This window comes from Misgurnus anguillicaudatus, chromosome 13 (genome assembly GCF_027580225.2).
Source record: "Misgurnus anguillicaudatus chromosome 13, ASM2758022v2, whole genome shotgun sequence".
In the NCBI taxonomy this organism is placed as follows: Eukaryota; Metazoa; Chordata; class Actinopteri; order Cypriniformes; family Cobitidae; genus Misgurnus; species Misgurnus anguillicaudatus.
This window is the reverse complement of record NC_073349.2, coordinates 32,408,498-32,436,388: the sequence shown is the minus strand read 5'-3', so window position 1 is coordinate 32,436,388 and position 27,891 is coordinate 32,408,498. Positions and strand designations below refer to the sequence as shown.

Genomic DNA, 27,891 nt, shown 5'->3' with positions numbered 1-27,891 from the left:
TTGCTTTCCAAACTGTTAGACAAAATCTACAACCATTTCTTCACCCATACATAGATAGATAGATAGATTGTGAGTACATTAATAATGTTCTCCTCTGACAGATCTGTGTGTAAAGCCTCACGCTGATGGCAACCAGGCACGAGACTCTCAAGTCCCATGTGCTGATCAAACATACATCTTGCAGAATCTGGAAAAAAAAGAAGTGAAATGTTGAAACTAAGGTCTGTTTTTAATTTAGTGTGAACAAGTTATTTTAAATTACAAATGTTTACAAACGGGGTATATATATATATATTCAAATTTATAACTATATATACATTTTTTATAATTAATTATTTCCTGTTTGGCCCCCCATAATATGGATATATATATATATATATATATATATATATATATATATATATATATATATATATATATATATATATATATATATATAAGGAAGATCCAACCATGGCCCATTATATGATTTCTAACAGGGACAGTCAGGTTTTGATTTTTTAATCTGTTGGTATTTCATAGAATCCATGATGCCATGTATCTGATTAAGATGTCCAGGACCTTCAGCAGAAAAATAGCCCCACAACATTAAATTGTCAGATGAAGCAAAAAAAAAAGCTTTTTTAGCAGGAAACACTGAACATTACTTTGGTGCTCACCAAAATTAAAAGTACCCCATGTGTAAAAAGAAATATACTGCTATACCTTTAATGTGGGTCTATTTTTCTGCTGAAGATCCTGGATATCTTGATCAGATAAATGGCATCATGGATTCTATAAAATACCAACAGATTAAAAAATCAAAACCTGACTGTCCCTGTTAGAAATCATATAATGGGCCATGGTTGAATCTTCCTTCAGGGCAATGATCCAAAACAAACATCAAAACTAACACAAAAATTAGTCACTGAGCACAAAACAAAGCTTCTGCCATGACAATCCCAGTCCCCTGACCTGAACCCTAAAGAAAATGAGTGCAATGAACTGAAGAGAAGAAGCACCAACATGGAGCTGGAATCTGAAGGATCTGGAGAGATTGTGCATGAAGGAATGATCTCTGATCTCTTGTCAGGTGTTCTCCAAACTCATCAGGCAGGTGAAGACTCAGAGCTGTTCTCTTGGGGAAAGGAGGTTGCAAAAAGAATTGAATAAAAGGGTATGATTGTGAGCAGTGTGTATTAAAAAAAATCTCTCATAATGAGATTTTCCCCCATTTAATATATATTATTTTTTTCAGAAGACAAGCACGCGCACACCATTCTTGGTTTGTTGCTGTTTGGTTTGTACTACATTTCCCAAAAATCTGTTCTGCTTGCAGAGATGGGGGGAGGGGTCTTTAAAACTCACTGTTGCCATAAAGTATAAAACCCGAGTAATGACACTTCCACGCGGGGTTCGTTTCCATTTTTATTATTTGTTGTGATTACAAACGTTATATGATTGATAAGTATTGAGTAACTCAGTCATCATGGGTTGTTTACACAGGCGATTGGTGCCCAGTTTCCAACTGTTCGCTGAACAGCATGGCAACAAATATAAACAAACATCTTCATTTTTTAACGGGAACGCTTAGTATTATTATTACTGTATTAATCAAGGCGGTTTTGTAGCTGTTGTTGATATCGATCAGTTTGTTTCAGTCGGGTCAGCGCAGGCAGTCCGCTGGATACCTATATTCAGCTAGGGGCGGTGACGATGAGCACATGCCTTCGTTTAGAGCTTCGCTACTGGTTGCTCGGAGGGCCTCACGAAATATCCCGCTTTCTCATTGGCTCGAACGGCTGTCAGTAAGGTTCGCTCCGTGGTGGAGTATTTAAGTGCGTGGGTCTGCTGTGCTACAGCGCGAGATTACAGGCTCGTGCGTGAGCTTTCGACACATTCAACTGTTGTAAATCATTAGTTTGCTAGCGGACTGAATTTCAGTTGTGCTGCGTTTGTGGTGCAGCCGCGTTTCTATCGTTTTAAAGTGTACTGCGCGCGTTATTTAGATGTTTAACAGCGCGAGAAAGGAGAAGACCCGAACACGCAGTGTGCTTGTGTGTGCGCAAGCGCGTTAGAAAAGCAGAAGAAGTTTTAACCAATCGCGTTCTGTTGCATTTTTCATGAGTTGTGATTAGACCCTCCTGGAGGCGTCGTTATTTACAGTAGATGGGCGGGTCATTTGCGTCGGGGGGCGTGGTAATGATTTGTTAATATCAGATTAGATATAAAACAACACCTGGGTCACAAGCACCATTTACTGTATTTACAGGATCATTTAATAAATCAAGCAAGTAAGTGACGCGCACTCTTACCCTGCATGTGTTTTGCTTTGTATGCGTACAAAGTAGTGTGCAGTATTGTAGTATGTGTAGTGTGCTATATACTGATATCTAGAGATCAGGGTGGCAGATATCTATGTGATGAAAGCAGAACATTTGTAAAAGGGCCTGTGAAAGGCTTGCTTAAAGCTAAACTGTGAACATTGTGTAACTTTGGGCAATCAATGTATAAAACTGACGCGGTCGAAACAAAATGTTTTGTTTTTCTTTCCACAGGACCTGTGCAGTCAAACTTCCTTCCTATAGAGGTTAATGGATGCTGACTGTGATGTCCATGCAAAGTGAACTTGCTAATAGTGGCGGGGCACTGCACACCGTCTGCCCTGCCGCCGGAGGACCCGTCATCGTCCGGGACGCAGAGACCACCAACTTGATGCTAACGGATCGTCCTGCCAATCTCGTGGCCTCGGGAGATGAAGTCGGCAATGCTGCTCCTGCTGCTCCTTTTCCGGCAGGTCAGGGGCTCCCGCAGATTCAAAACGGTCTTCAGCAGAAGCTGAATAAACGGCGCCACAGCATGAACGTGGGATTCAAACATCCGGGTCTCGGCAAACGCAGACGGCGTGCCAACTCGGAGTCTGACCCTGTGCTGCCCAGCAACTTCCTGCTGGGCGGAAATATCTTCGATCCGTTAAATCTCAACAGCCTATTGGACGAGGAGGTCAACAAAGTGTTAAATGCCCAAACGCCCAAATCGTCACCTCTTCCTGCCAAAAACAGAGACCCGGTTGAGATTCTGATCCCGAAAGACATTACAGACCCTCTAAATTTAAATGGTAGGGGCGGAGATGCGGCTGCCGGCGTGTTGGTGTCTCCCATGAAGAGCAGACGCAGGCATCGCAATAGACACCACGGAGCGGTGCCGGCAGGCGTCGTCGAGCAGTCGGACCATTCGGATAGCGAGAAGCCAAAGGTCACTGAGGTGATCGCTTCAGTTTCGTCTGTTAGCTCGTTAGAGAAGACAGCCGACGTATCTTGCGAGGGGAAGGGGCTCCAGGTGGTAGAGGAGTCCCCGCGTCCCTACGAGCTCAACACGTCGATCAACTGCAGAGATGAAGTGGTGGCGCCCATACTGCCGCGAAGACGGTCCCACCCCTCCTCATCCAGCTCTGCCCCCGAGACCCAGTCCAGGCCTGACGGTGCCGCTCAGCCATCCAAACACAAGAAGCGCAGACGGACCAGCAGCCGATCCGAACGCCTATCGGTCACGCCGACTCCGCCTACGAAACGGACGAACGCAGAGAAAGTGCACTGCCAAGCGTTTCATACGCCTCTCGTAGGCGGAGCCACAGGTGTTTTTTCCTCAGGGACTGTTCCGGGAAAAATCCAACCGAACCGTCGCAGGCCGCAGCACAAGTTCCAGTACGGTAACTACAGCCATTATTACGGTTACCGTACGCCAACATTGAACGCAGATCCAAGATTGGGCATCTTTAGACCGGAGTGGTTTCACGGAAAAAAAGTTCTCGACGTCGGCTGCAACACCGGTCACATCACGCTCGCGATCGCCCGACACTGGAAACCCAGCCACATACTGGGTCTGGATATCGACGGTACATTGGTGCACGCCGCCAGACAGAACCTTCGCCATTTCATCTCGGAGCTGTGGGGTCAGGAGGGACGCTGGAGTCCAAATCAAAGACAGGACAAGATTGACCAAACCCAGCCCACAGAGATGAGCGGTGAGACGGGTAAATGCGAAGTGTCAGGGAATCGGAAGGCCGGAGGAGGCCTGGAGGTTACACCACTTATGAAGCTGCAACTGGACCGAGTTCGAGCGTTACCCAGGTTCCCCCTGTCTTTCACACGCTGCAGGGGACCCATCGCCACTCCTCCCATAATGCCTTGCGTCCCTGGCGTTTTCCCTTTAAATGTGTCCTTTCTAAAGGTAACATCTGTTTGTATGTGTGTGTTTGTGTTGGGAGGCCATCATGTCAGATTTAAACAATATTTCTGATGATTTGGGATGAGACTGCTGTAGTTTGCACACATGTGTATGTGACATTAAAGTCTGTCAAACAATTTCCAATGAATCAAGTTTGGTGTGTATTTGGTTGCTTTTACTGAAAACATGCAAGCTTAAAATAAGATACTAGTGATGTGATTTTATATAGCAGACTTTTTTATGTGAAAGCTGAAATAAATCATTAAATATATTGGACATTAATTTTATTGTCGTCATGCATAGATTTGAATCTAATAGAATCGGTATAGGCCTAAATAATCTTTCCTAAGAGTATTGGACATTTAGTGAATTGTTATGATAAATAACACACAGAGAGAGAGAGAGAGAAAGTGAGTTGTGTTTAAAGATTTGACGTGAGTCTGTCTGTCTGTCTGTCTGTCTTTATTTTCAGTTACACCCTCCTGAGTGTCAGGTTTTGACATGCCTATGTGTGCCATTGAGCACCTCACACAAACGTCATTGAGTTTTGTGTTTATGTATTAGATTTGTTTAGAAGTCTAGCAAATCTCTTGCTGTGTGTGTGTGTTACAGATTGTGTGTGATGTTCATTGTGTGTCTTGTATTTGTACAGGGAAACTATGTACCAGAGAGTGACACAGCTGTGATGTCACAGTGTGCAGAGTATGATGTCATTCTCTGTCTGAGTTTGACAAAGTGGGTTCATCTGAACTTTGGTGATTCTGGAATCCAGCGATTATTTCATCGTATCTACAAACATCTGTTACCTGGAGGAGTTTTGATTCTAGAGCCTCAGCCCTGGAGCTCATACGCCCGTCGTAAGACTCTAACGGTAACACGCACGTGAATATTGTGTCCTGTAAAATGAGATATAAAGTTCTTGTCCTGTATTTTATTCCTCATACTCTAACTGTACGTTCACACCGGTGAGAGCATCAAAAAATGCTTTGGCTGCCCTGCCAATGACGCTATAGAGAAAGAGTAGCGGATGCTCTGACGCTCGAATGCATTCTCTGGAATCTTTTTCTGTCTTCCGATTGGTTGCTGCCAAACCGCCTCATAGCTCATTACCGTAACGTTCAGGTTCATTTCAACTCTCCTTGATGCTCACACTGTCCAAAACATCAGTATAGCTCATGTTTCTGAAGATGTAAATACATTATATAAATATTACATGAATATCTATGAATATGCAAATGAGCCTCTAATTGTTTACACCACCGCAGAAAATAGATGCTACATTTGGCGGTTTTAGACACATAAGTGTTAAGTTTCATTGAATGCATAAGTGATCAGTCTTTAATCTTTAACAGATTACATCACTTACATTATCTGCACGTGTGAGCAGAGCTGAAGCAGCCGGCAGTGCTGTCATTATTTCAGTGTCAGGGTCTATGAGACATCCATACATAATATCTATGACTGAAACCACACGTTCACCTGCATTGATTTGATTGGAAACCAAGGCCCTTACCCTAAACAACAATAAAATACACCCCGGGGGACTTCAATACAAAACATTTTTTATTATTTTAAAGTCATTTTCTGTCTAGTGTATCCAGAATTTTTGGTTTGGGCCCAGAATTTCACTTCAGTGCATCACTCACTAATGTGTATCATTTGTATCAGTCGATCAGACAGGCTCGTGTGTGTGTGTGTTTCTAGGAGGTCACACAGAAAAACTACAGCAGTATCAGACTGAAGCCTGATCAGTTCAGCTCCTACTTGACCTCAGATGTGGGATTTAGCAGCTATGAGCTTTTGGAAACCTCTCCCAGCTGCCCTAAAGGTATCACACATCTGTCTGTCCTTTCAGTGGTTTTATGCTTCAGTTCAGATGACACATGTTTCTGTGTTAGTCTCACAGTTACTTAATGAAATTACATTAGCAGACACTTTTATCCACAGCGATTGGTCGAGGAATATATCAAGTGATTCATCTTAGGAAGGCCATAAACACAATTCAAACATCTTTCTTTTAATCCATTTTAGGATTTCAGAGGTGGATTTATGTCTTCCATAAAGGCTCGGTCTCTGACAGAAAATGAGTTTTAAGATGGATGAAGAAGAGTATGGCGACCTCTAGTGGACATATCCAGCTTTTAATCTGCGTTCAATTTGAGTGATATTCCAACAGAAATGGAGAAACGTTGCTTGTATTTTGTAGCTGTTTCTTCCTGGACTGCTTCCATTTACTCTTGGGAATCCATGTGTGAACTCGACCTTATTTTTAAAGGATTGACCCTGACTGGCTGATGAGCACTCAACACTTCTGTATGACACATGAATCTTCACTTTCCTGAGGCTCCTCCCACTTTTCCTCTTTCCTCAGCATCAGTTCAGGGTTGTCAGCGTGTAACGTCACAGGTGGTGGTTGTGTCAGCAACATGATTGGACTTTTGTTCGGCTCGATGCTGTGGAAGTTTCTGCAGAAGCATCTGGATTGTGACATCATGATTGTTTGTGCTCATTGATGACAGGAAAACTTCACAAACTGTTTTTGAGTAACACATATTTTCCTGTAACACTGATGCTTCAAAATAAACACAAGCCTGGTTTGAACAAAACGTGCATCTGTGTGCGTCTGTGTCAGGTTCTGTGTATTTGTAAGATTTGTTTTTAAGAGCTGGTAATATCTTCTAGATCTCATCCTCTGAACTGAAGTGACTAATAAAGTGGTCTACTAGTAAACATGTAGTTGATTAAACTCAGTTTCCCATGAGCACCACAGTTAAAGCTTTAAAGAGCTTTAAACTCGGAGGATCAAACGGCAGCTGTGTCAGACAGACAGCTCAGAGGAGACGACGACAGGTTGACATGCCTCTTAAGAGAGAAGGTGAGACGGATGATGTCATTTAATGTCTGTGTTTGTGATGTCACATGTATGTGTTGTGTTGTGTTTGGGGTCTGTGTGCTGTCGTGATGCTCCTCTCATCTGTCGGTTAAACGTGTTGTTGGTGTATTCCTGTAACCATCAGGCTTACATCTATAGGGTCATAGGTCACAGTTACACACCTGACCCTCTAACAGTTTTCTGTCTGTGTGTTGTATATATCTGAAAACACAGTGTGTTGTGTATCTCTGATCATACATCTGTGTGTGTGTTAGATACAGATCGGGCTCTGCAGGCGATGGAGGCGTGTCAGTCAGCGTCTGATGAAGGGTTCAGGTGTCGTGCTGAGAGACTTTTAACCATCTTTCAGAGCGACCTCTTTCAGGCTTTACTGGGTAAACGCAGCTAATGTGTGTCCGTGTCAACTCGCTCTATATTTAGTTTGTAATCTGACATTGAGAGGTTTACATGTGTGACTTCACATCAGATTAGCCAGCTCTCCAGCAGGAAATACATCACTGGAGGCGGGCCTTGACAGTTTACCTGAGTGTGATTGGTTAATGAGTGTGAATGAAGCTGTTAGGATTCTCTGCAGGTTTAATTAATGCTTAGACCCTTTAAACTCTGTTAAATTAGTCAAGTCATCTCTGAGACCCAGTAGAGGTTTTATGAAGTTTATATTCAGCCTTCACCTCAGTTTCATGAAGACACAATAAATACTGACAATCACTTTTTAAACACGTGTTATTGTTTGACCGCAGAACTCTAATATGACAAAAAAAACAAAACTAATATTAATCTGAAAAATAGACATTCAATTTTGTGTGTGTGTACGTGTGTGCGTGCGGCTGTGTGTGTGTGTGTGTGTGTGTGTTTCTTCACAGATATTCAGGAGTTTTATGAGCTGACTGTGTTTGAGAATCAATCATTAGGCAAAACACATGGACTGGTAAGTGTGTGTGTGTGTTTATTTTTGTGTGTTACATGTTTGCGTGTGTGTGTGTGTGTGTGTTTGTTTGTTTGTTTGTTTGTTTGTTACAGATGTGCAGTAATACATTTAAATAGATTATTATCTAACTCCCTTTATCCATAAGATGCTTGTAACAGGGTTCCCACGGGTCCTTGAAATCCTTGAAAGTGTGTAAATCTGGGGGGGGGGGATTCAAGGCCCTGTGAAGTTTTTGAAAATATAGATACAGGTCATTGAAAGTGCTTGAATCTATTTTATGCAAGAAGTTTTCTGGAGGGAAAAACATAATTCCCTGTGTAGTGTAGGATAATATCATAAAAATTCTAGTTTTTTTAAGCACACGTGCTAAACTGTTGGCTTTAAATGCTTATATCTTCTGTATGTAAATGTTGATTTATACTAAAATGCTTTTTTGCATAATTGTGTTTGACAAATGAAAACGTCTCGGGTTACGTATGTAACTGTTGTTCTCTGAGAAGGGAACGAGACGCTGCGTCTCTCTTGACATACTTCCTGCGTCCCTGTAACGCCGTTTTTGGCAATATTTCAGATAGTGATATACTTCCTGACTCCTGCGTCACCGTGTCTTTGTGGTTAAGCCTCACCATTGGTTGAATTTGATATATACGTTCAGACACACTTACCCCTGGAGGCGTCCCCAAAGTGTCACCGCAGTGATGCAGCGCGAGTTCCCTCAAAAGGGAACTGTAACAATGTATCTTAAAAGGTAACACGATGTAACCTTGATCTCACTTGAAATGTGTCCCCAAATTAAGTCCTTGAATTTGAGAGTATTGGACCTGGAAAGTCCTTGAAAGGTCCTTGAATTTGAAGTTAACTAAGGTGTGGGAAGGAACCCTGTTGTAATGATGATGTTAAAGACTTCTGGTTCTCAGTTTAATGTCTTGAGTTAGGTCTTACTGAGTTACTTGGACAGCTCTGTGATTCTACTTTGTTTTATTATTTTATTTTAAAGTCTAGAACAAGCAATGGCAACATTAGTTTAGGGAGTATGAAAATAAATGAGTTTTTTATAAAGACCCTAAGTCTGTTTGTTTGTTTGTCAGCACCACCTCCTGTATCAATGATATGAAAATCTGGACAGCGATCAATCACTTGTGTTGAAATATTCAATAATTTTATTATGTCTGATGATGCAGACGGCCAGGATTTTAAAAAAGAAAAACACAGAAGCATACAATGAACTTACTTATGATTAATTTGTTTTATTATTTATAAATTCTGCTCCTCTACACTTATAGAGTTTAAACACATATACCTTAAAATAATCATATGAATATGGTGTATGTGTTTGCGTGACTCAATGTGAAGACGTCATTTGTTTACAGTACAATTGCAGTATTTAACCAAAAACACATTTTCTTTCAATTATAATAAAATAGTTTGGCATCGAAAAAATATTTTGTGAGTTATGTTGTGGGAGCATCCGTTAACACTCTGAACAGGATCTAAACACAGGATCAGATGCATGTTCATGGATTCCTTCGTGCTGCTTTCACAATCAACACGTGAGGGAGTAATGGCGTCTGTAAACATTGATAAGTTGACCATGGTCATCTCTTGTTGTGTTTGTACTTTAATGATTAAAAAAACACAAATAAGAGTCCAGACAACGACAGGCAGTTCTTCTTTTCTGCTTTTTACAAAAGTAAAACTCTTGCAGGCCAACCAAACATTAACCTTGTGTTCATTTTTACGATGGCCGAACAGTACCTTTACCAAAATTCAATATCAACTCAATACACTATATCCCTTAAATTTACCATGATTACTATAGTATTTGTAGCCAAAAACATGGTTGCACTTTTTGTGTAGTAAAACCATGGTTTTAAAAGATATGCTTGTGAAATGAATGCAAACTATTTCAATAGAATATATATGTACATATATAAAACTTTGTTATACATTTTCCAAATAAACCTTATCATGGTTTTACTACAGAGAAAGTTACATTCCTGTTGCATTCTTACAAGGCTCATTATGCAAGTCACAGATTATTCAAGAGCTCTTTGCAGGCAAAAGTGTCTTATTCACATAAAACAATATATTGATTTACAGTTTCTGAGTAGGTAGAATGATTTTCATGTCATCTTGAAGAAAAAACTCTAGACTACTAAATCCTGTTTTGAAATGTCTTGATAGAGCATGTTTAGTATGGGGTTTCTGGACTTATCAGTGGTTTTGCTTTTTCAAAAACCACGCATAAACATTTTTTCTAAAAAATACAAACATGTACATACAGACTCCGCCTACGAAACGGACGAACGCAGAGAAAGTGCACTGCCAAGCGTTTCATACGCCTCTCGTAGGCGGAGCCACAGGTGTTTTTTCCTCAGGGACTGTTCCGGGAAAAATCCAACCGAACCGTCGCAGGCCGCAGCACAAGTTCCAGTACGGTAACTACAGCCATTATTACGGTTACCGTACGCCAACATTGAACGCAGACCCAAGATTGGGCATCTTTAGACCGGAGTGGTTTCACGGAAAAAAAGTTCTCGACGTCGGCTGCAACACCGGTCACATCACGCTCGCGATCGCCCGACACTGGAAACCCAGCCACATACTGGGTCTGGATATCGACGGTACATTGGTGCACGCCGCCAGACAGAACCTTCGCCATTTCATCTCGGAGCTGTGGGGTCAGGAGGGACGCTGGAGTCCAAATCAAAGACAGGACAAGATTGACCAAACCCAGCCCACAGAGATGAGCGGTGAGACGGGTAAATGCGAAGGGTTAGGGAATCGGAAGGCCGGAGGAGGCCTGGAGGTTACACCACTTATGAAGCTGCAACTGGACCGAGTTCGAGCGTTACCCAGGTTCCCCCTGTCTTTCACACGCTGCAGGGGACCCATCGCCACTCCTCCCATAATGCCTTGCGTCCCTGGCGTTTTCCCTTTAAATGTGTCCTTTCTAAAGGTAACATCTGTTTGTATGTGTGTGTTTGTGTTGGGAGGCCATCATGTCAGATTTAAACAATATTTCTGATGATTTGGGATGAGACTGCTGTAGTTTGCACACATGTGTATGTGACATTAAAGTCTGTCAAACAATTTCCAATGAATCAAGTTTGGTGTGTATTTGGTTGCTTTTACTGAAAACATGCAAGCTTAAAATAAGATACTAGTGATGTGATTTTATATAGCAGACTTTTTTATGTGAAAGCTGAAATAAATCATTAAATATATTGGACATTAATTTTATTGTCGTCATGCATAGATTTGAATCTAATAGAATCGGTATAGGCCTAAATAATCTTTCCTAAGAGTATTGGACATTTAGTGAATTGTTATGATAAATAACACAGAGAGAGAGAGAGAGAGAAAGTGAGTTGTGTTTAAAGATTTGACGTGAGTCTGTCTGTCTGTCTGTCTTTATTTTCAGTTACACCCTCCTGAGTGTCAGGTTTTGACATGCCTATGTGTGCCATTGAGCACCTCACACAAACGTCATTGAGTTTTGTGTTTATGTATTAGATTTGTTTTAAAGTCTAGCAAATCTCTTGCTGTGTGTGTGTGTTACAGATTGTGTGTGATGTTCATTGTGTGTCTTGTATTTGTACAGGGAAACTATGTACCAGAGAGTGACACAGCTGTGATGTCACAGTGTGCAGAGTATGATGTCATTCTCTGTCTGAGTTTGACAAAGTGGGTTCATCTGAACTTTGGTGATTCTGGAATCCAGCGATTATTTCATCGTATCTACAAACATCTGTTACCTGGAGGAGTTTTGATTCTAGAGCCTCAGCCCTGGAGCTCATACGCCCGTCGTAAGACTCTAACGGTAACACGCACGTGAATATTGTGTCCTGTAAAATGAGATATAAAGTTCTTGTCCTGTATTTTATTCCTCATACTCTAACTGTACGTTCACACCGGTGAGAGCATCAAAAAATGCTTTGGCTGCCCTGCCAATGACGCTATAGAGAAAGAGTAGCGGATGCTCTGACGCTCGAATGCATTCTCTGGAATCTTTTTCTGTCTTCCGATTGGTTGCTGCCAAACCGCCTCATAGCTCATTACCATAACGTTCAGGTTCATTTCAACTCTCCTTGATGCTCACACTGTCCAAAACATCAGTATAGCTCATGTTTCTGAAGATGTAAATACATTATATAAATATTACATGAATATCTATGAATATGCAAATGAGCCTCTAATTGTTTACACCACCGCAGAAAATAGATGCTACATTTGGCGGTTTTAGACACATAAGTGTTAAGTTTCATTGAATGCATAAGTGATCAGTCTTTAATCTTTAACAGATTACATCACTTACATTATCTGCACGTGTGAGCAGAGCTGAAGCAGCCGGCAGTGCTGTCATTATTTCAGTGTCAGGGTCAATGAGACATCCATACATAATATCTATGACTGAAACCACACGTTCACCTGCATTGATTTGATTGGAAACCAAGGCCCTTACCCTAAACAACAATAAAATACACCCCGGGGGACTTCAATACAAAACCTTTTTTATTAATTTAAAGTCATTTTCTGTCTAGTGTATCCAGAATTTTTGGTTTGGGCCCAGAATTTCACTTCAGTGTATCACTAATGTGTATCATTTGTATCAGTCGATCAGACAGGCTCGTGTGTGTGTGTGTGTGTGTGTGTGTGTGTGTGTGTGTGTGTGTGTGTGTGTTTCTAGGAGGTCACACAGAAAAACTACAGCAGTATCAGACTGAAGCCTGATCAGTTCAGCTCCTACTTGACCTCAGATGTGGGATTTAGCAGCTATGAGCTTTTGGAAACCTCTCCCAGCTGCCCTAAAGGTATCACACATCTGTCTGTCCTTTCAGTGGTTTTATGCTTCAGTTCAGATGACACATGTTTCTGTGTTAGTCTCACAGTTACTTAATGAAATTACACTAGCAGACACTTTTATCCACAGCGATTGGTCGAGGAATACATCAAGTGATTCATCTTAGGAAGGCCATAAACACAATTCAAACATCTTTCTTTTAATCCATTTTAGGATTTCAGAGGTGGATTTATGTCTTCCATAAAGGCTCGGTCTCTGACAGAAAATGAGTTTTAAGATGGATGAAGAAGAGTATGGCGACCTCTAGTGGACATATCCAGCTTTTAATCTGCGTTCAATTTGAGTGATATTCCAACAGAAATGGAGAAACGTTGCTTGTATTTTGTAGCTGTTTCTTCCTGGACTGCTTCCATTAACTCTTGGGAATCCATGTGTGAACTCGACCTTATTTTTAAAGGATTGACCCTGACTGGCTGATGAGCACTCAACACTTCTGTATGACACATGAATCTTCACTTTCCTGAGGCTCCTCCCACTTTTCCTCTTTCCTCAGCATCAGTTCAGGGTTGTCAGCGTGTAACGTCACAGGTGGTGGTTGTGTCAGCAACATGATTGGACTTTTGTTCGGCTCGATGCTGTGGAAGTTTCTGCAGGAGCATCTGGATTGTGACATCATGATTGTTTGTGCTCATTGATGACAGGAAAACTTCACAAACTGTTTTTGAGTAACACATATTTTCCTGTAACACTGATGCTTCAAAATAAACACAAGCCTGGTTTGAACAAAACGTGCATCTGTGTGCGTCTGTGTCAGGTTCTGTGTATTTGTAAGATTTGTTTTTAAGAGCTGGTAATATCTTCTAGATCTCATCCTCTGAACTGAAGTGACTAATAAAGTGGTCTACTAGTAAACATGTAGTTGATTAAACTCAGTTTCCCATGAGCACCACAGTTAAAGCTTTAAAGAGCTTTAAACTCGGAGGATCAAACGGCAGCTGTGTCAGACAGACAGCTCAGAGGAGACGACGACAGGTTGACATGCCTCTTAAGAGAGAAGGTGAGACGGATGATGTCATTTAATGTCTGTGTTTGTGATGTCACATGTATGTGTTGTGTTGTGTTTGGGGTCTGTGTGCTGTCGTGATGCTCCTCTCATCTGTCGGTTAAACGTGTTGTTGGTGTATTCCTGTAACCATCAGGCTTACATCTATAGGGTCATAGGTCACAGTTACACACCTGACCCTCTAACAGTTTTCTGTCTGTGTGTTGTATATATCTGAAAACACAGTGTGTTGTGTATCTCTGATCATACATCTGTGTGTGTGTTAGATACAGATCGGGCTCTGCAGGCGATGGAGGCGTGTCAGTCAGCGTCTGATGAAGGGTTCAGGTGTCGTGCTGAGAGACTTTTAACCATCTTTCAGAGCGACCTCTTTCAGGCTTTACTGGGTAAACGCAGCTAATGTGTGTCCGTGTCAACTCGCTCTATATTTAGTTTGTAATCTGACATTGAGAGGTTTACATGTGTGACTTCACATCAGATTAGCCAGCTCTCCAGCAGGAAATACATCACTGGAGGCGGGCCTTGACAGTTTACCTGAGTGTGATTGGTTAATGAGTGTGAATGAAGCTGTTAGGATTCTCTGCAGGTTTAATTAATGCTTAGACCCTTTAAACTCTGTTAAATTAGTCAAGTCATCTCTGAGACCCAGTAGAGGTTTTATGAAGTTTATATTCAGCCTTCACCTCAGTTTCATGAAGACACAATAAATACTGACAATCACTTTTTAAACACGTGTTATTGTTTGACCGCAGAACTCTAATATGACAAAAAAAACAAAACTAATATTAATCTGAAAAATAGACATTCAATTTTGTGTGTGTGTACGTGTGTGCGTGCGGCTGTGTGTGTGTGTGTGTGTGTGTGTTTCTTCACAGATATTCAGGAGTTTTATGAGCTGACTGTGTTTGAGAATCAATCATTAGGCAAAACACATGGACTGGTAAGTGTGTGTGTGTGTTTATTTTTGTGTGTTACATGTTTGCGTGTGTGTGTGTGTGTGTGTTTGTTTGTTTGTTTGTTTGTTTGTTACAGATGTGCAGTAATACATTTAAATAGATTATTATCTAACTCCCTTTATCCATAAGATGCTTGTAACAGGGTTCCCACGGGTCCTTGAAATCCTTGAAAGTTTGTGAATCTGGGGGGGGGGGGATTCAAGGCCCTGTGAAGTTTTTTAAAAATAGATACAGGTCATTGAAAGTGCTTGAATTTATTTTATGCAAGAAGTTTTCTGGAGGGAAAAACATAATTCCCTGTGTAGTGTAGGATAATATCATAAAAATTCTAGTTTTTTTAAGCACACGTGCTAAACTGTTGGCTTTAAATGCTTATATCTTCTGTATGTAAATGTTGATTTATACTAAAATGCTTTTTTGCATAATTGTGTTTGACAAATGAAAACGTCTCGGGTTACGTATGTAACTGTTGTTCTCTGAGAAGGGAACGAGACGCTGCGTCTCTCTTGCCATACTTCCTGCGTCCCTGTAACGCCGTCTTTGGCAATATTTCAGATAGTGATATACTTCCTGACTCCTGCGTCACCCTGTCTTTGTTGTTAAACCTCACCATTGGTTGAATTTGAGATACACGTTCAGACACACTTACCCCTGGAGGCGTCCCCAAAGTGTCACCGCAGTGATGCAGCGCGAGTTCCCTCAAAAGGGAACTGTAACAATGTATCTTAAAAGGTAACACGATGTAACCTTGATCTCACTTGAAATGTGTCCCCAAATTAAGTCCTTGAATTTGAGAGTATTGGACCTGGAAAGTCCTTGAAAGGTCCTTGAATTTGAAGTTAACTAAGGTGTGGGAAGGAACCCTGTTGTAATGATGATGTTAAAGACTTCTGGTTCTCAGTTTAATGTCTTGAGTTAGGTCTTACTGAGTTACTTGGACAGCTCTGTGATTCTACTTTGTTTTATTATTTTATTTTAAAGTCTAGAACAAGCAATGGCAACATTAGTTTAGGGAGTATGAAAATAAATGAGTTTTTTATAAAGACCCTAAGTCTGTTTGTTTGTTTGTCAGCACCACCTCCTGTATCAATGATATGAAAATCTGGACAGCGATCAATCACTTGTGTTGAAATATTCAATAATTTTATTATGTCTGATGATGCAGACGGCCAGGATTTTAAAAAAGAAAAACACAGAAGCATACAATGAACTTACTTATGATTAATTTGTTTTATTATTTATAAATTCTGCTCCTCTACACTTATAGAGTTTAAACACATATACCTTAAAATAATCATATGAATATGGTGTATGTGTTTGCGTGACTCAATGTGAAGACGTCATTTGTTTACAGTACAATTGCAGTATTTAACCAAAAACACATTTTCTTTCAATTATAATAAAATAGTTTGGCATCGAAAAAATATTTTGTGAGTTATGTTGTGGGAGCATCCGTTAACACTCTGAACAGGATCTAAACACAGGATCAGATGCATGTTCATGGATTCCTTCGTGCTGCTTTCACAATCAACACGTGAGGGAGTAATGGCGTCTGTAAACATTGATAAGTTGACCATGGTCATCTCTTGTTGTGTTTGTACTTTAATGATTAAAAAAACACAAATAAGAGTCCAGACAACGACAGGCAGTTCTTCTTTTCTGCTTTTTACAAAAGTAAAACTCTTGCAGGCCAACCAAACATTAACCTTGTGTTCATTTTTACGATGGCCGAACAGTACCTTTACCAAAATTCAATATCAACTCAATACACTATATCCCTTAAATTTACCATGATTACTATAGTATTTGTAGCCAAAAACATGGTTGCACTTTTTGTGTAGTAAAACCATGGTTTTAAAAGATATGCTTGTGAAATGAATGCAAACTATTTCAATAGAATATATATGTACATATATAAAACTTTGTTATACATTTTCCAAATAAACCTTATCATGGTTTTACTACAGAGAAAGTTACATTCCTGTTGCATTCTTACAAGGCTCATTATGCAAGTCACAGATTATTCAAGAGCTCTTTGCAGGCAAAAGTGTCTTATTCACATAAAACAATATATTGATTTACAGTTTCTGAGTAGGTAGAATGATTTTCATGTCATCTTGAAGAAAAAACTCTAGACTACTAAATCCTGTTTTGAAATGTCTTGATAGAGCATGTTTAGTATGGGGTTTCTGGACTTATCAGTGGTTTTGCTTTTTCAAAAACCACGCATAAACATTTTTTCTAAAAAATACAAACATGTACATACATGTTGCTCATATAAGTTTGTAGCCCAGTTTGTGCTGAACACAGTGTTATGAAACTTTTGCCATTATTATGTTTTAAAGCATCTGAAAAAAGCACAAATGTGAGTGCAGGTCAAAACTCTAGGGCCCTAAAAACCCTTTAGACCCCAGAGATTTAACTCCGCCCCCTCCGCCTGTCAGTCTGCTGCCAGTTCCATTTTAGAATAAACATCTACTTTTTTATATCCAATCAAATACAAGCCACGCTCACTGTTTTCCTCACGTGATATTCTGTTTCACTTGGAAATTCCTTAAAACCACATCACGTATTTAAGGGAATAGTCTACCCTTTTGCCATATTAAACTATGTTACTACCTCAACCTAGACGAATTAATACATACCTATCTTTTTTCAATGCATGCACTGTACAGCGCATTGTGAATGTGTTAGCATTTACCCTAGCCTTATTCATTCCTATGGTACCAAAAAAAGTTGTATTTTGTGGCACCATACTTACTGGTATAACTCCTCATGTAACAGTCTTTAAATAGGGAAGACACGGAAGTGTTTGGTGCCTTCCCTGTTTGGTACCATAGGAATGAATGGGGCTAGGCTAAATGCTAACACATTCACGATGCGCTGTACAGTGCACGCTTGAAAAAAGATAGATATGTATTAATTCGTCTAAGTTGAGAGAGTTTAATATGGAAAAAGGGTAGACTATTCCTTTAAAGTTGATCGCAACTTCTGGTTGACTGAGACTTTAAAGGCCGCTTCAGGAAGGGGACACAACATAAACAGTCGCTCCAGATAAAAAGAAAATGACCTTGTGCTCTATTTACCGAGTGTATATTTTTAACAGCCACACTATGAGACACAATTGTCTTCCTCTAGAAGTTACACATCAAGAGCTTTAAAATAAGGTAACAGGGCATAGGGATGATCACTTCTGATTGGAATTCGCCTGTTTGAGTTAACAAACCCTAATTGAAGTGCAGAGCCTCCTCACTCATTGTAAAACTGCATCTCACAGAGAAGAGAGGAAGAATGTGGATAAAGACAAATCTTTTCTCTTTATATTAACACAGTTGTAGTCTAGTGGTTAGAAAGTCAGCCACGTAACTCTTTTACAAGGGTTGCGACTGTGGTGCCCTTGAGCAAGGCACCTTACCCTAATTGCTCCCCGGGCGATGGGATAGCTGCCCACTGCTCCGAGTGTGTGTGTGTGTGTGTGTGTGTGTGTGTGTGTGTGTGTGTGTGTGTGTGTGTGTTCACTACTCACTGGGATGGGTTAAATGCAGAGGTCACATTTTGAGTGTGTGTTGCGTACTTGACAAGCTTGTCACTTTCACACCGATGGATCATTCAGTATGATCCTACGAGCGTGCACGTTTTAATTACATGTTAACTTTAAGGAAGCGTAGTGGGTTTGAACTTTGACCTGTGTCGTCACTGCACCGCTGCTGCACATGGTAACAGCCTCTTCAGTCTCCATGGCAACAGCTCTACAGTTGCCAGAGCCACAGCTGTTTGCTGCCATAGCAACAGTCACCCCTCACATCTCTCTCCATATTTCTCGTCATGTTTGTAGTCGTCACCCCCACCCTCTCTCTCTCCTTCTCTATCTCTCTCTTTCTCTCTCTCTCTCACGCGCGCTCTCCCACTCACTCTCGCTCTCTCTCTCTCTCTTTGCTGTGAGACGGGTGAGTGCGCGCTAGAGGGTCGACAGGCAGAGGGTGCGACGGGGCGGGGGGGATACAACGCTTCGGTCGCTTCAGTCCTGGCTTGGACTGCCTGTGTATAGTGACCACTAAGGTAAGAGAGCTGCAATGTGTGTGTGCGCTCGTGTGTGTGTGTGTGTGTGTGTGTGTGTGTGTGTTTAAATGCTGCAGTGTTCTGTCATGTGTCTATGCTTAAAGCTTTGTGTGTGTGTGTGTGTGTGTGTGTGTGTGTGTGATTGCAGCGGTTACTTGAGTGGGTATCTGTATAACCTCATCTCACTCTGCCACTTCATATAATACTGTGTGTGTGTGTGTGTAGTTGTAGTTGTGCAATATGCCTTCTGCATTTTAGTAATTTCTGCACTAATTAATAAATAATCACTAATCAGTATTGTTTTTGTAAAGATGTTCTTTCAACTCTATTCAGAAACCTTTACAAATCTTTAAAGGCACAATATGTAATTTTTGTCACTAGATGTCGCTAAACGACAACAACAGCTTAGCTTGGTGAGACTGTTAAAGAGCTCCGAGCGATGGGAGTCGTAGTCTTAACCTTCACAGTCGATAGGATTCAATCCGACAGGTCTTAGAAATCATGTTCCTGTAATGTAATGAGAGAGAGTTTTAATAAGCGTTACATTATGATGTAAGACTCGCAATTGTGTGCTACTGTGCCTTTAAGTAGTATTGTTATAGTTTTATCATAGTTTATGACAGTGTATCTGTGGCAAAAGTTGAGAGCGTGTAGGTTTAATTTGACAACTTGCAAAATAAATATTTGTTCTTGTTTGCTAAAATTTACACTCACAGCTCCAGTGTGAAATCTGCTGAAGTTGAATGTTGAGATTTGCACTCGTGAAAAGTGAAAGTCACAAACATGTGTTTCAAATTGTGTCACAAAAATATATCGACAGACAGAAACCTATAGTACAGCATATTGTAGTACAGTTTTTTCTAAATCCAGATTAAAAGTACAACCACAAAAAGGCAAATCTGTCATTTGATCTTATTTTGCATAAATCATTGCTTTCTTTGGATCTCCATTTACGTCTGTCTGTGTGTTTGGCGAATATTTAAGAGCGGTAAACATGTGATCTCTGTGTGTTTGTAATGCAGGTGGCGGTTACTCCATAAACATGCTGGGTTGTTTTTTAACTCATGCTGGGTAAATATTGGACAGAACACACAGCTGGGTTAAAAATGACCCAATGCTGGGTTGTTGTTACTATAGTTTTACTGCATTTAAAACCAAAATGGTTAATGTAATTAAACCTTAATAGTGCACTTTCTGCACCTACCTTTAGTAGATGGACAGTAATTTGACTTGACTTTATTTGGCTTTATATTTTGTGTTGAACAGTGAGTGACATCAGAGGAATCAGATATACAGAAGTTAGCTGTCCACATATCCGCATTGTATCTGATTTTATTTAAAAGTGTCTCGTATGAAGAAACAAAACCCTTTTTTTGTGGATTTGTGATTAAAGATATATGTGATGGTGTCTGTTACACACAAGTCTCCTTGTGTTAGTCCTGTTGTTATTGTAGGGGGTCCTGTGATGATGAGGGTGGCCCACTACAGGACTGAAGTCTGAACACACTGATGGCTGTTCAGAGGGGTTTTATCATTTTGTCCTGGGCCTTTATGAATTCTAGAAGTTCCTTGTTCTCTATGAAACCTTTGTAATTCATTAAGCAGATGCTTTTATCCAAAGCCATAATTTTTCCAATAATTAACATTACAAGCAAGATTTGTAATAAAATCAATGTATTACACCACTGTAGGTTTATATTACAGTTTGTTTTCTGTTATTACTGACTGTGCAATTCATTAGAGAACCTAGTGAACTTTAGTTTCCTCTGTAGAGACGCACACATTCCCAGATAAGCGCAAAGACTTGAACCTTTAGCTTATGTTAGCTCACTTCATGATATGGTCACTTTATTTTGGGGTTCTCTGACGTCTACAGTAGGAGAGAGCGGGGTATGTTGTCACACTGTCTAACATTTACTGAGCGCCACGCATCACAACGTTATAAATCTCATACCAAATGAAAGAAGGAAGTCTTGTTATATGTTGCATTCATTACATTACATTTTCATATCTCATTACAGAGTTGTAGACTGTTGAATAGAGAATGTTTACTTGTGACAATTTGCCCCATCGGCGGGTAAGTTGTCACACTAAATTATCTAAAAAGAAGAACACAACTTAATTTTGATGATTGATTTGTAATTTTATCATTTTAACCAGATCTGGAAATATTAACTCTAGGGTTTTTCACACTGTGCTTAACCCAGGGTTATCTTTGTACTAAACCCTGCTTTTAACCCTGGGTTAAGGACCGTTTCACATTTGTAATTTAAAAGCGGGGTTATTGTCACGGAGTGACTTTGTGATGGCGGAACCAAAGGTAGGAGAAGAAGTTCCGCCCGGACCGAGATGAGCAAACACTCACCACTTCCGGAAACTCCGGGCAACCGAAAATCAAGAGATATCAACAACAGGTGTGTTAATAAACGTGGCGATCGCAGATTGGGCAATTCGGACGGCGGAAGGAGTATAAAGAGGGCGTTGGAAATTCAGGAAGTTGTTGTTACTTTCCAAGGAACACCACGGGTGAGACGGAGTGTTTGGACGTTGGAACAGGGCGAAGTAGATATATGCATCTTGTGAATTCGCTAAGCAAACTGGACGATTGCGATCCGACTACCAGATCAGGTTTGCAAAAACGAAGTGTTTGGGAGAGAATTTTACTTACCAGTTGTCTGTTACATGAAGGCCACGTTGGAGAACGAAACTAGGGCGGAATAACGACAGCACTTCCGGGCACCTGTGAGTAGCTGGAGAGAGAAAGAGAGTGGGAGAGGATCAGTATCACAAAAACTGTGAGTACATTGGACTGCTTTATATCATTGTTTGTACCTGGAGATGGATGACTAGTATCTGCTGGAGTGTGTAACAGCGTGTTTAGCGGCCCCATCGTGGATGACGAGACGAGTGGGTAAGCCGAAGTCAAGTGGGGCGAACAGATGTTATTTGGTTGTGGCTACAACGTTTAAGCTTGGATCACTTACCGTGCCAGCAACTCTAACCTCCTCCAGGACAAATCCCGACTGGGTGTGGAGTACCGACCCTAAAAATCACTGAAGTGTGTGTAGTGCAGTGGGTGAGTCTGTCTTTGATGTGTGTACACCTGAAGTTTTGCAGTGTTGTGCCGTGTCCTTGTCGTCTGTACTTACCCTCTAGGCCGAGGAAGTTCCTGTTGGAGAGAACGTATGCTGCCTTGGAGTTGACCATCTATTTTATACACGCCCGCTTATAACTCTGGCCCCAGTGCTCCAGCCTGAGGGAGGCGAAGTGTGAACGCCAGTTAAGGTACTGTGCGGATATTGTGGGGAAAACCCTTTTATTGAAGGGAAGCATTCGACCATCATAGGTGAAACAGTCTGCTGTGTCTGTTGTGTATATTTACTGCACTGTGGAGCGATTCCAGCTGTCCGCTCCTATCTAGACCTCTGTCCCGTTGGCTGGAAGAGAGGAAAGGGAAGCGAGCAAGTCGGCCCCGCAGTACATACCGCGTGTAGCCAACCTACCTGAACTTGTCCACCGTGACACCATCGGCCGTACCAGGCCCAACGAGCAGCAGCTTGGAGTTTGTAACCCCATTCGCCCTTGAACGAAGCCAAGAGGTGATGTATGGTTTTCCCCCATTTGTCTGCTAGAGTCAGTGCCATTGTCAAAGAGTATTTAGTAGTTGCTATTCTTCGTCGCCCAGTCTAAAGATCCAGTTACCCTGTTAAAAACCTACCTGTTTGCACGAGTCAAGAGCTACTTACCTTGAATACGCCCAGTGTGAAGATCCAGTTACCCTGTTAAATACCCACCTGTTTGCATGTAACTAAAGTAACTTACCCTGAACACGGCCCAGCTGCAGTTATTAGCCACGGACGTGCCCTTGTACGCCATCTACGACGATCCGGCCCTCTGCAAATTCAGCTAAACCGTTACTTACCTCTGCTTACTTACCTGTGCCCTCAGGAATCAGTGTTTAGTGTACAGGATGTACTTGGAAGTCCAGTGCAGTGGAAAAACCGTTCAGGCACTTTGCGAGCCGAATCCTGAGGAAAAGACGAGAGAGTTGATTTGAGATTTCCCTTCCCCTTCCCCGATCATCTTTTAATTAATTTAAATAAAGTTTGTTATAATCATACTTACCTTCCCTCGTGTGTCTGGTTATTGGGGTGCTCTTGGGACCTCATCGAGGTGGAAACTAGGAAGGGGCGTGACTCACGACATCTGTAGTCCGCTCCGACCTGTGACATTATCCTTGAAATTTTACCCAGGGTTATAAAACCCTGCTAGCCTTACTTTTGTGGGTTAATCTCACATTGCAGTGCCAAACGCATACAGTGTGATAGGAAGCAGGGTTATAATGTTATGACCCCAATTAAACCCAGCTGAAGCAGCTCATCAAGGTGTTCAGGGTTGCTTGATTATTACCGACAGGTGTTCACATTTAGTCATTTAGCTTTTGTCCAAAGCAACTTACAAATGAGGTAACAATAGAAGCAATTAGAGCAAAGTGGGTGACAGTAAGTGTTCAGTGGGTTATGTCAGTTGGTCAGTGGGTGACAGTAAGTGGTCAGTGGGTGATGTCAGTGGGTGACAGTAAGTGGCCAGTGGGTGATGTCAGTTGATCAGTGGGTGACAGTAAGAGTTCAGTCGGTGATGTCAGTGGGTGATGTCAGTTGGTCGGAGGTTGATGTCAGTTGATCAGTGGGTGACAGTAAGTGGTCAGTGGGTGATGTCAGTTGGTCAGTGGGTGACAGTAAGTGGTCAGTGGGTGACAGTAAGTGGTCAGTGGGTGACAGTCAGTTGGTCGGAGGTTGATGTCAGTTGGTCAGTGGGTGACAGTAAGTGGTCAGTGGGTGATGTCAGTTGGTCAGTGGGTGACAGTAAGTGGTCAGTGGGTGATGTCAGTTGGTCAGTGGGTGACAGTAAGTGGTCAGTGGTTGATGTCAGTTGGTCTGTGGGTGACAGTAAGTGGTCAGTGGGTGATGTCAGTTGGTCAGTGGCTGACAGTAAGTGGTCAGTGGGTGATGTCAGTTGATCAGTGGGTGACAGTAAGAGTTCAGTCGGTGATGTCAGTGGGTGATGTCAGTTGGTCAGTGGGTGACAGTCAGTTGGTCGGAGGTTGATGTCAGTTGGTCAGTGGGTGACAGTAAGTGATCAGTGGGTGATGTCAGTGGGTGACAGGAGGTGATCAGTGTAGTTGGTCAGTGAGTGACAGTAAGTGGTCAGTGGGTGATGTCAGTTGATCAGTGGGTGACAGTAAGAGTTCAGTGGGTGATGTCAGTTGGTCAGAGGGTGACAATAAGTGTATAGTGGGTGATGTCAGTTGGTCAATGGGTGATGTTAGTTGGTCAGTGGGTGATGTCAGTTGGTCAGTGGGTGACAGGAGGTGATCAGTGTAGTTGATCAGTGGGTCAGTAGGTGGTCAGTGGGCATAGGCAGAGTTTGGAGGGTCAGAGCTATGACAGTTTTAACAGTAGTGTAAGGTTTTGACTCTTGTTAAAATTGCTTGCATGAGCGAGTATGTTTTTATATAATGATAAACTTAAAAATAATTATGTGTGTATAGCTTTGGAAACGTTAGCATTAGCAGAGTGGCTAACACTGATGGGTAGATGTGTGTGTTTGCACCTTCATATTGTTTAAATGAAAGAGATTTCTAGATGGCTTCATTGACAAGCAAACCACATTCATAAATCTAAAGATCTTCATTTGTTTCTCTTTTATCTTCATTTTTGTATTGCTGCTGATGTCAGTTGCTATGCAACCATCCTGTCATAGACTGATAGTTTCCATGACAACAAGATGAGCATCTCTCACTGAATGAGAGCAAGCCAGCATGGGAAAACACTGTCTCTCACTGTCCTACAGTGCTGACATGCCAACACGTGCTATGATCTGATTTCCTTACTCTAATAAGACTTCCTGTGTGTGAATGCATATTTCTCCTTCTGTAACAAAGGATTTCTAAGCATAAGTCAGAATCTGTCAACCAAAGTACGATTTGCTTTTGTCCTGAAACAATGAAAGATAATCGAATCAGTTGCAGTGATGTTCTGCTTCAGGTGCACTCTTGCACTGCAGCTGTGTCGTCACAGGCGGCCGCTCTTGCGTCAGCGCTGTATGTCCCTTTCTGATGACATCATCACTTCTGCAGTCGGCCCTGAGCAGAATGTTGAGCAGCTGTGTGTCGTCAGGTCGGCCCTCAAACAATCCCACAATCCCCTTATCCTCCAGCACATCTGTCGTGTGTGTGTGTGTGTGTGTGTTTGCTTATACCGTCAGTAGCGTGTATTCTGCATGTTTAAGGGTCGACCATGTGAATTATATAAACCTTTAAAATAAATTGGACTACAATAGCTAAACATTTTTAGGGTCAAAGTCATTAAAAGGCTGAAGAAATACTTCTAGCTCAGCAGAAATGTCTTTTGTTTCACGACAGTGGTTCATGTTGTAGGAATGCTGAAATGTTACCAGTAAAACTCTGTATTTCTTCTCAGTTACAATCCTTTTGTAGTTGAACCATTGATGGTTATCTGGCCTGGATTATGACTCTGTCTGTATGTGATGTGAGTTTTGTTCAGTGTTTGTGTCTTTTGCGCATATCTATGAGTGATTTGTCAAGTGTTGTGTGTACAGGAAAGCTTCTACTTGTCAGGGCCAAAAAAACACAAGTGCTATAATTAAAAAAAAAAAGGTCTTCACAAATATAATAAAATATTTGAAATATATTGTTCTGATCATGTTTTGCTTAGCCCTAACCTGAACCATTTAGATTAGATTTGGATTCAATTTAGGTATCCCTTACTGGTGAAGTCTGTGTCTCTGCTGTAGTGACTGTAAATATTCTTCCTCTGCAGAAATATCGTTACCACGATGAAGAGACGCCACCCGTACAGCAAAGCCCTGGACATCTGACCGCAGGAAAAAACGCTGAATTGTTGCACCTCAGTGATGCTGGACACACCCCCATAGACGGTATCCATGGTTACACACCCCAGATGCATATATCACCTGCCAAGGTAAGAATACATTGATTATTTTATTAGCTGATAAAATGGAGATGTTTGGTTTATGTTGTTGAAAGCATTTATCTTTTTCTCACAATGTAAATGAATTTGTTTGTTTTATCTATAATACTATGATCAGATCTGATCAATGGTTAGTAATAAATGCTTCACGCTGGCCAGAATGGACCTTCATAAGAATTTTATGTAAAATAATATATATATTGTGTGTGTGTGTGTGTGTGTGTTTGTGTGTGTGTGCGGGTTTGCGTTTATGTGTGTTACATTATAAGTGCATAAAAGACTCGATCACAATAGATTCCCATGTCTCTTTTACAGCAGGTTGATTTTGAATGTTCATGTAGAGATCTCTAATAAATATGGTTTTAAAAATGCATCATTGCATAGTAATTGATGTAAAGAAATATCCTCTAAAAGAATAGGGGCAATTACTTAAACAAAAGCAAAAAGTTTTAAAAGGTTATGAAGATGACGTGGTCTTTATATATCTTAAATATATATAATATTCATTCTCTTCTTCTGCATTTAAGTGTTTGGTAATAATCACACCTCTTTTTTTTAACAATCCCTACCCATAATTTAACCCCCCGTGCACTTCTATAACTTGTTAACCCTGGTCTTGTCTAACTAGCTATAACCCCCATTGCTCTTCTGTGTGTTGCAGCCAGTGTTGCTTCCGAGTGGCCACGCCCCTTACTACGCCACATCTACTCTGGTAAGCCCATGACTACTAATCTATCTCAGCTTCTTGCTTTGGTGTAACTCTATACAGTCTTCACACATTGTGCCACATAAGAACTGAACTTTCTTCAGAGAGCACTGGATTGGACAAAGTAAAAACCATACAGGTTAGGTGTCGTCACTCCAGTAAATAACCAAACATTGTGTGAATGCAACCATATCAAGGACTTAAACACATGAGTGACAACCGTATTCTGCTGCTATGTGAACGTGGCCTAGCACTCATATCACCATGGTAATGGCAGGGATGTTGGTCTCCATAGCAACAGAACCATGTAATGTTTTTCCAGAGAGAGAGAAAGAGAAAGAGATATATATCTCAGTATCTCTAGCTGCCTCTCTTTCTCATTTGGTGCATTAATTGGCATTTCTATAACCACAGGGTTAAATATCCTATTTTGCGACCAATTACTCAAAATTTTTACAGTGGTTTACCATTATTTAAAACTGTAATTAAAACACTGTAACATTACAAACACTATCTGTCAATCAACAGCTCAACTGTTATTTTAAGTATTATTTCTTTAATGACGAAATACAGAAAAGTTTTTTTACAGAAACATACTACATAACTTATATAGCTACTATTGTTTCTGTTTTCTTGAATTACATACACATTCATCTAAATTAAAAATGTGTTATTAAATGTGTAGTTTGTTATATTAAAAGTACATGACAGTACTAAATATTTAACATGAAAAACACAAAAATGTAAAATGTTTGTTTGATAATTAATTGATTGTAAAAATGGGTCACTTAAGACTGAATATGTAATAATAATTGGTTAAACAGTTCATGGTACAAATGCACAGTAATGTGTGCCTTATATACCGTCAAAAGACAATCTCCAGTGAAATTGTGAAATGTTGTGATGTGTTTTGGTTAAGATATTGAACAAAGAGTGTTTTGGAGGCATGAAGGTAAATTTCTTCATGATGTTTTTTTATGGGTGTGTACAGTCACCAAATCCAACCTTCTATTATTTAAATCACTGTCTGAATTAAAAAAAAAATATATATATTTTTTACACATCAGGGTTTGTTACAGAAACACACAGTGTTAGAACTAAACCTCAGGTAGGCCTATACAATGATAATAAAATAAAAACAATGTGATGTCATTAAACAAAATGATAACTTTAAATACAATATATCAGGGGAAATCTTTGACAAATAGGTTTTTTTTGTCTTAATTGTGTGGCCTTTTCAAAAATATCTGTCCATAATTGTTG

At 40.7% G+C, this 27,891-nt stretch overlaps 2 protein-coding genes across 2 annotated transcripts in view; both read left to right on the top strand.

Moving 5' to 3' along the window:
- The first annotated feature begins 1,520 nt into the window (after positions 1–1,520).
- Positions 1,521–13,619, top strand: mepceb (methylphosphate capping enzyme b). The gene is made up of 12 exons (XM_073874846.1): positions 1,521–2,273; positions 2,538–4,209; positions 4,859–5,077; positions 5,911–6,034; positions 6,238–6,275; positions 6,958–7,081; positions 7,354–7,473; positions 7,963–8,027; positions 10,312–10,986; positions 11,632–11,850; positions 12,718–12,841; positions 13,045–13,619. The coding sequence occupies exons 2-12, from the start codon at positions 2,578–2,580 to the stop codon at positions 13,098–13,100; spliced, it is 3,396 nt and encodes a 1,131-aa protein (XP_073730947.1). The 5' UTR covers positions 1,521–2,273; positions 2,538–2,577; the 3' UTR covers positions 13,101–13,619.
- Positions 13,620–13,745: 126 nt separating this feature from the next.
- Positions 13,746–27,891, top strand: part of dlg4b (discs, large homolog 4b (Drosophila)) — a 35,292-nt gene continuing 21,146 nt past the window's right edge. Inside the window, exons 1-5 of the mRNA XM_073875668.1 lie at positions 13,746–13,888; positions 14,161–14,280; positions 14,770–14,834; positions 25,752–25,913; positions 26,584–26,634. Of these exons, the coding sequence (XP_073731769.1) occupies positions 13,771–13,888; positions 14,161–14,280; positions 14,770–14,834; positions 25,752–25,913; positions 26,584–26,634 (516 nt within the window). The 5' untranslated portion in view covers positions 13,746–13,770. The remainder of the gene's footprint in view (positions 13,889–14,160; positions 14,281–14,769; positions 14,835–25,751; positions 25,914–26,583; positions 26,635–27,891) is intronic.

Bases quoted from the DNA above. Each gene is read 5' to 3' on its own strand.
- mepceb (XM_073874846.1), top strand. From the start codon at position 2,578: ATGCTGACTGTGATGTCCATGCAAAGTGAACTTGCTAATAGTGGCGGG. The intron at 6,276-6,957 runs GTCTCTGACAGA...GATTAAACTCAG, and splicing joins ATGTCTTCCATAAAGGCTCG to TTTCCCATGAGCACCACAGT. The intron at 10,987-11,631 runs GTAACATCTGTT...GTATTTGTACAG, and splicing joins TAAATGTGTCCTTTCTAAAG to GGAAACTATGTACCAGAGAG.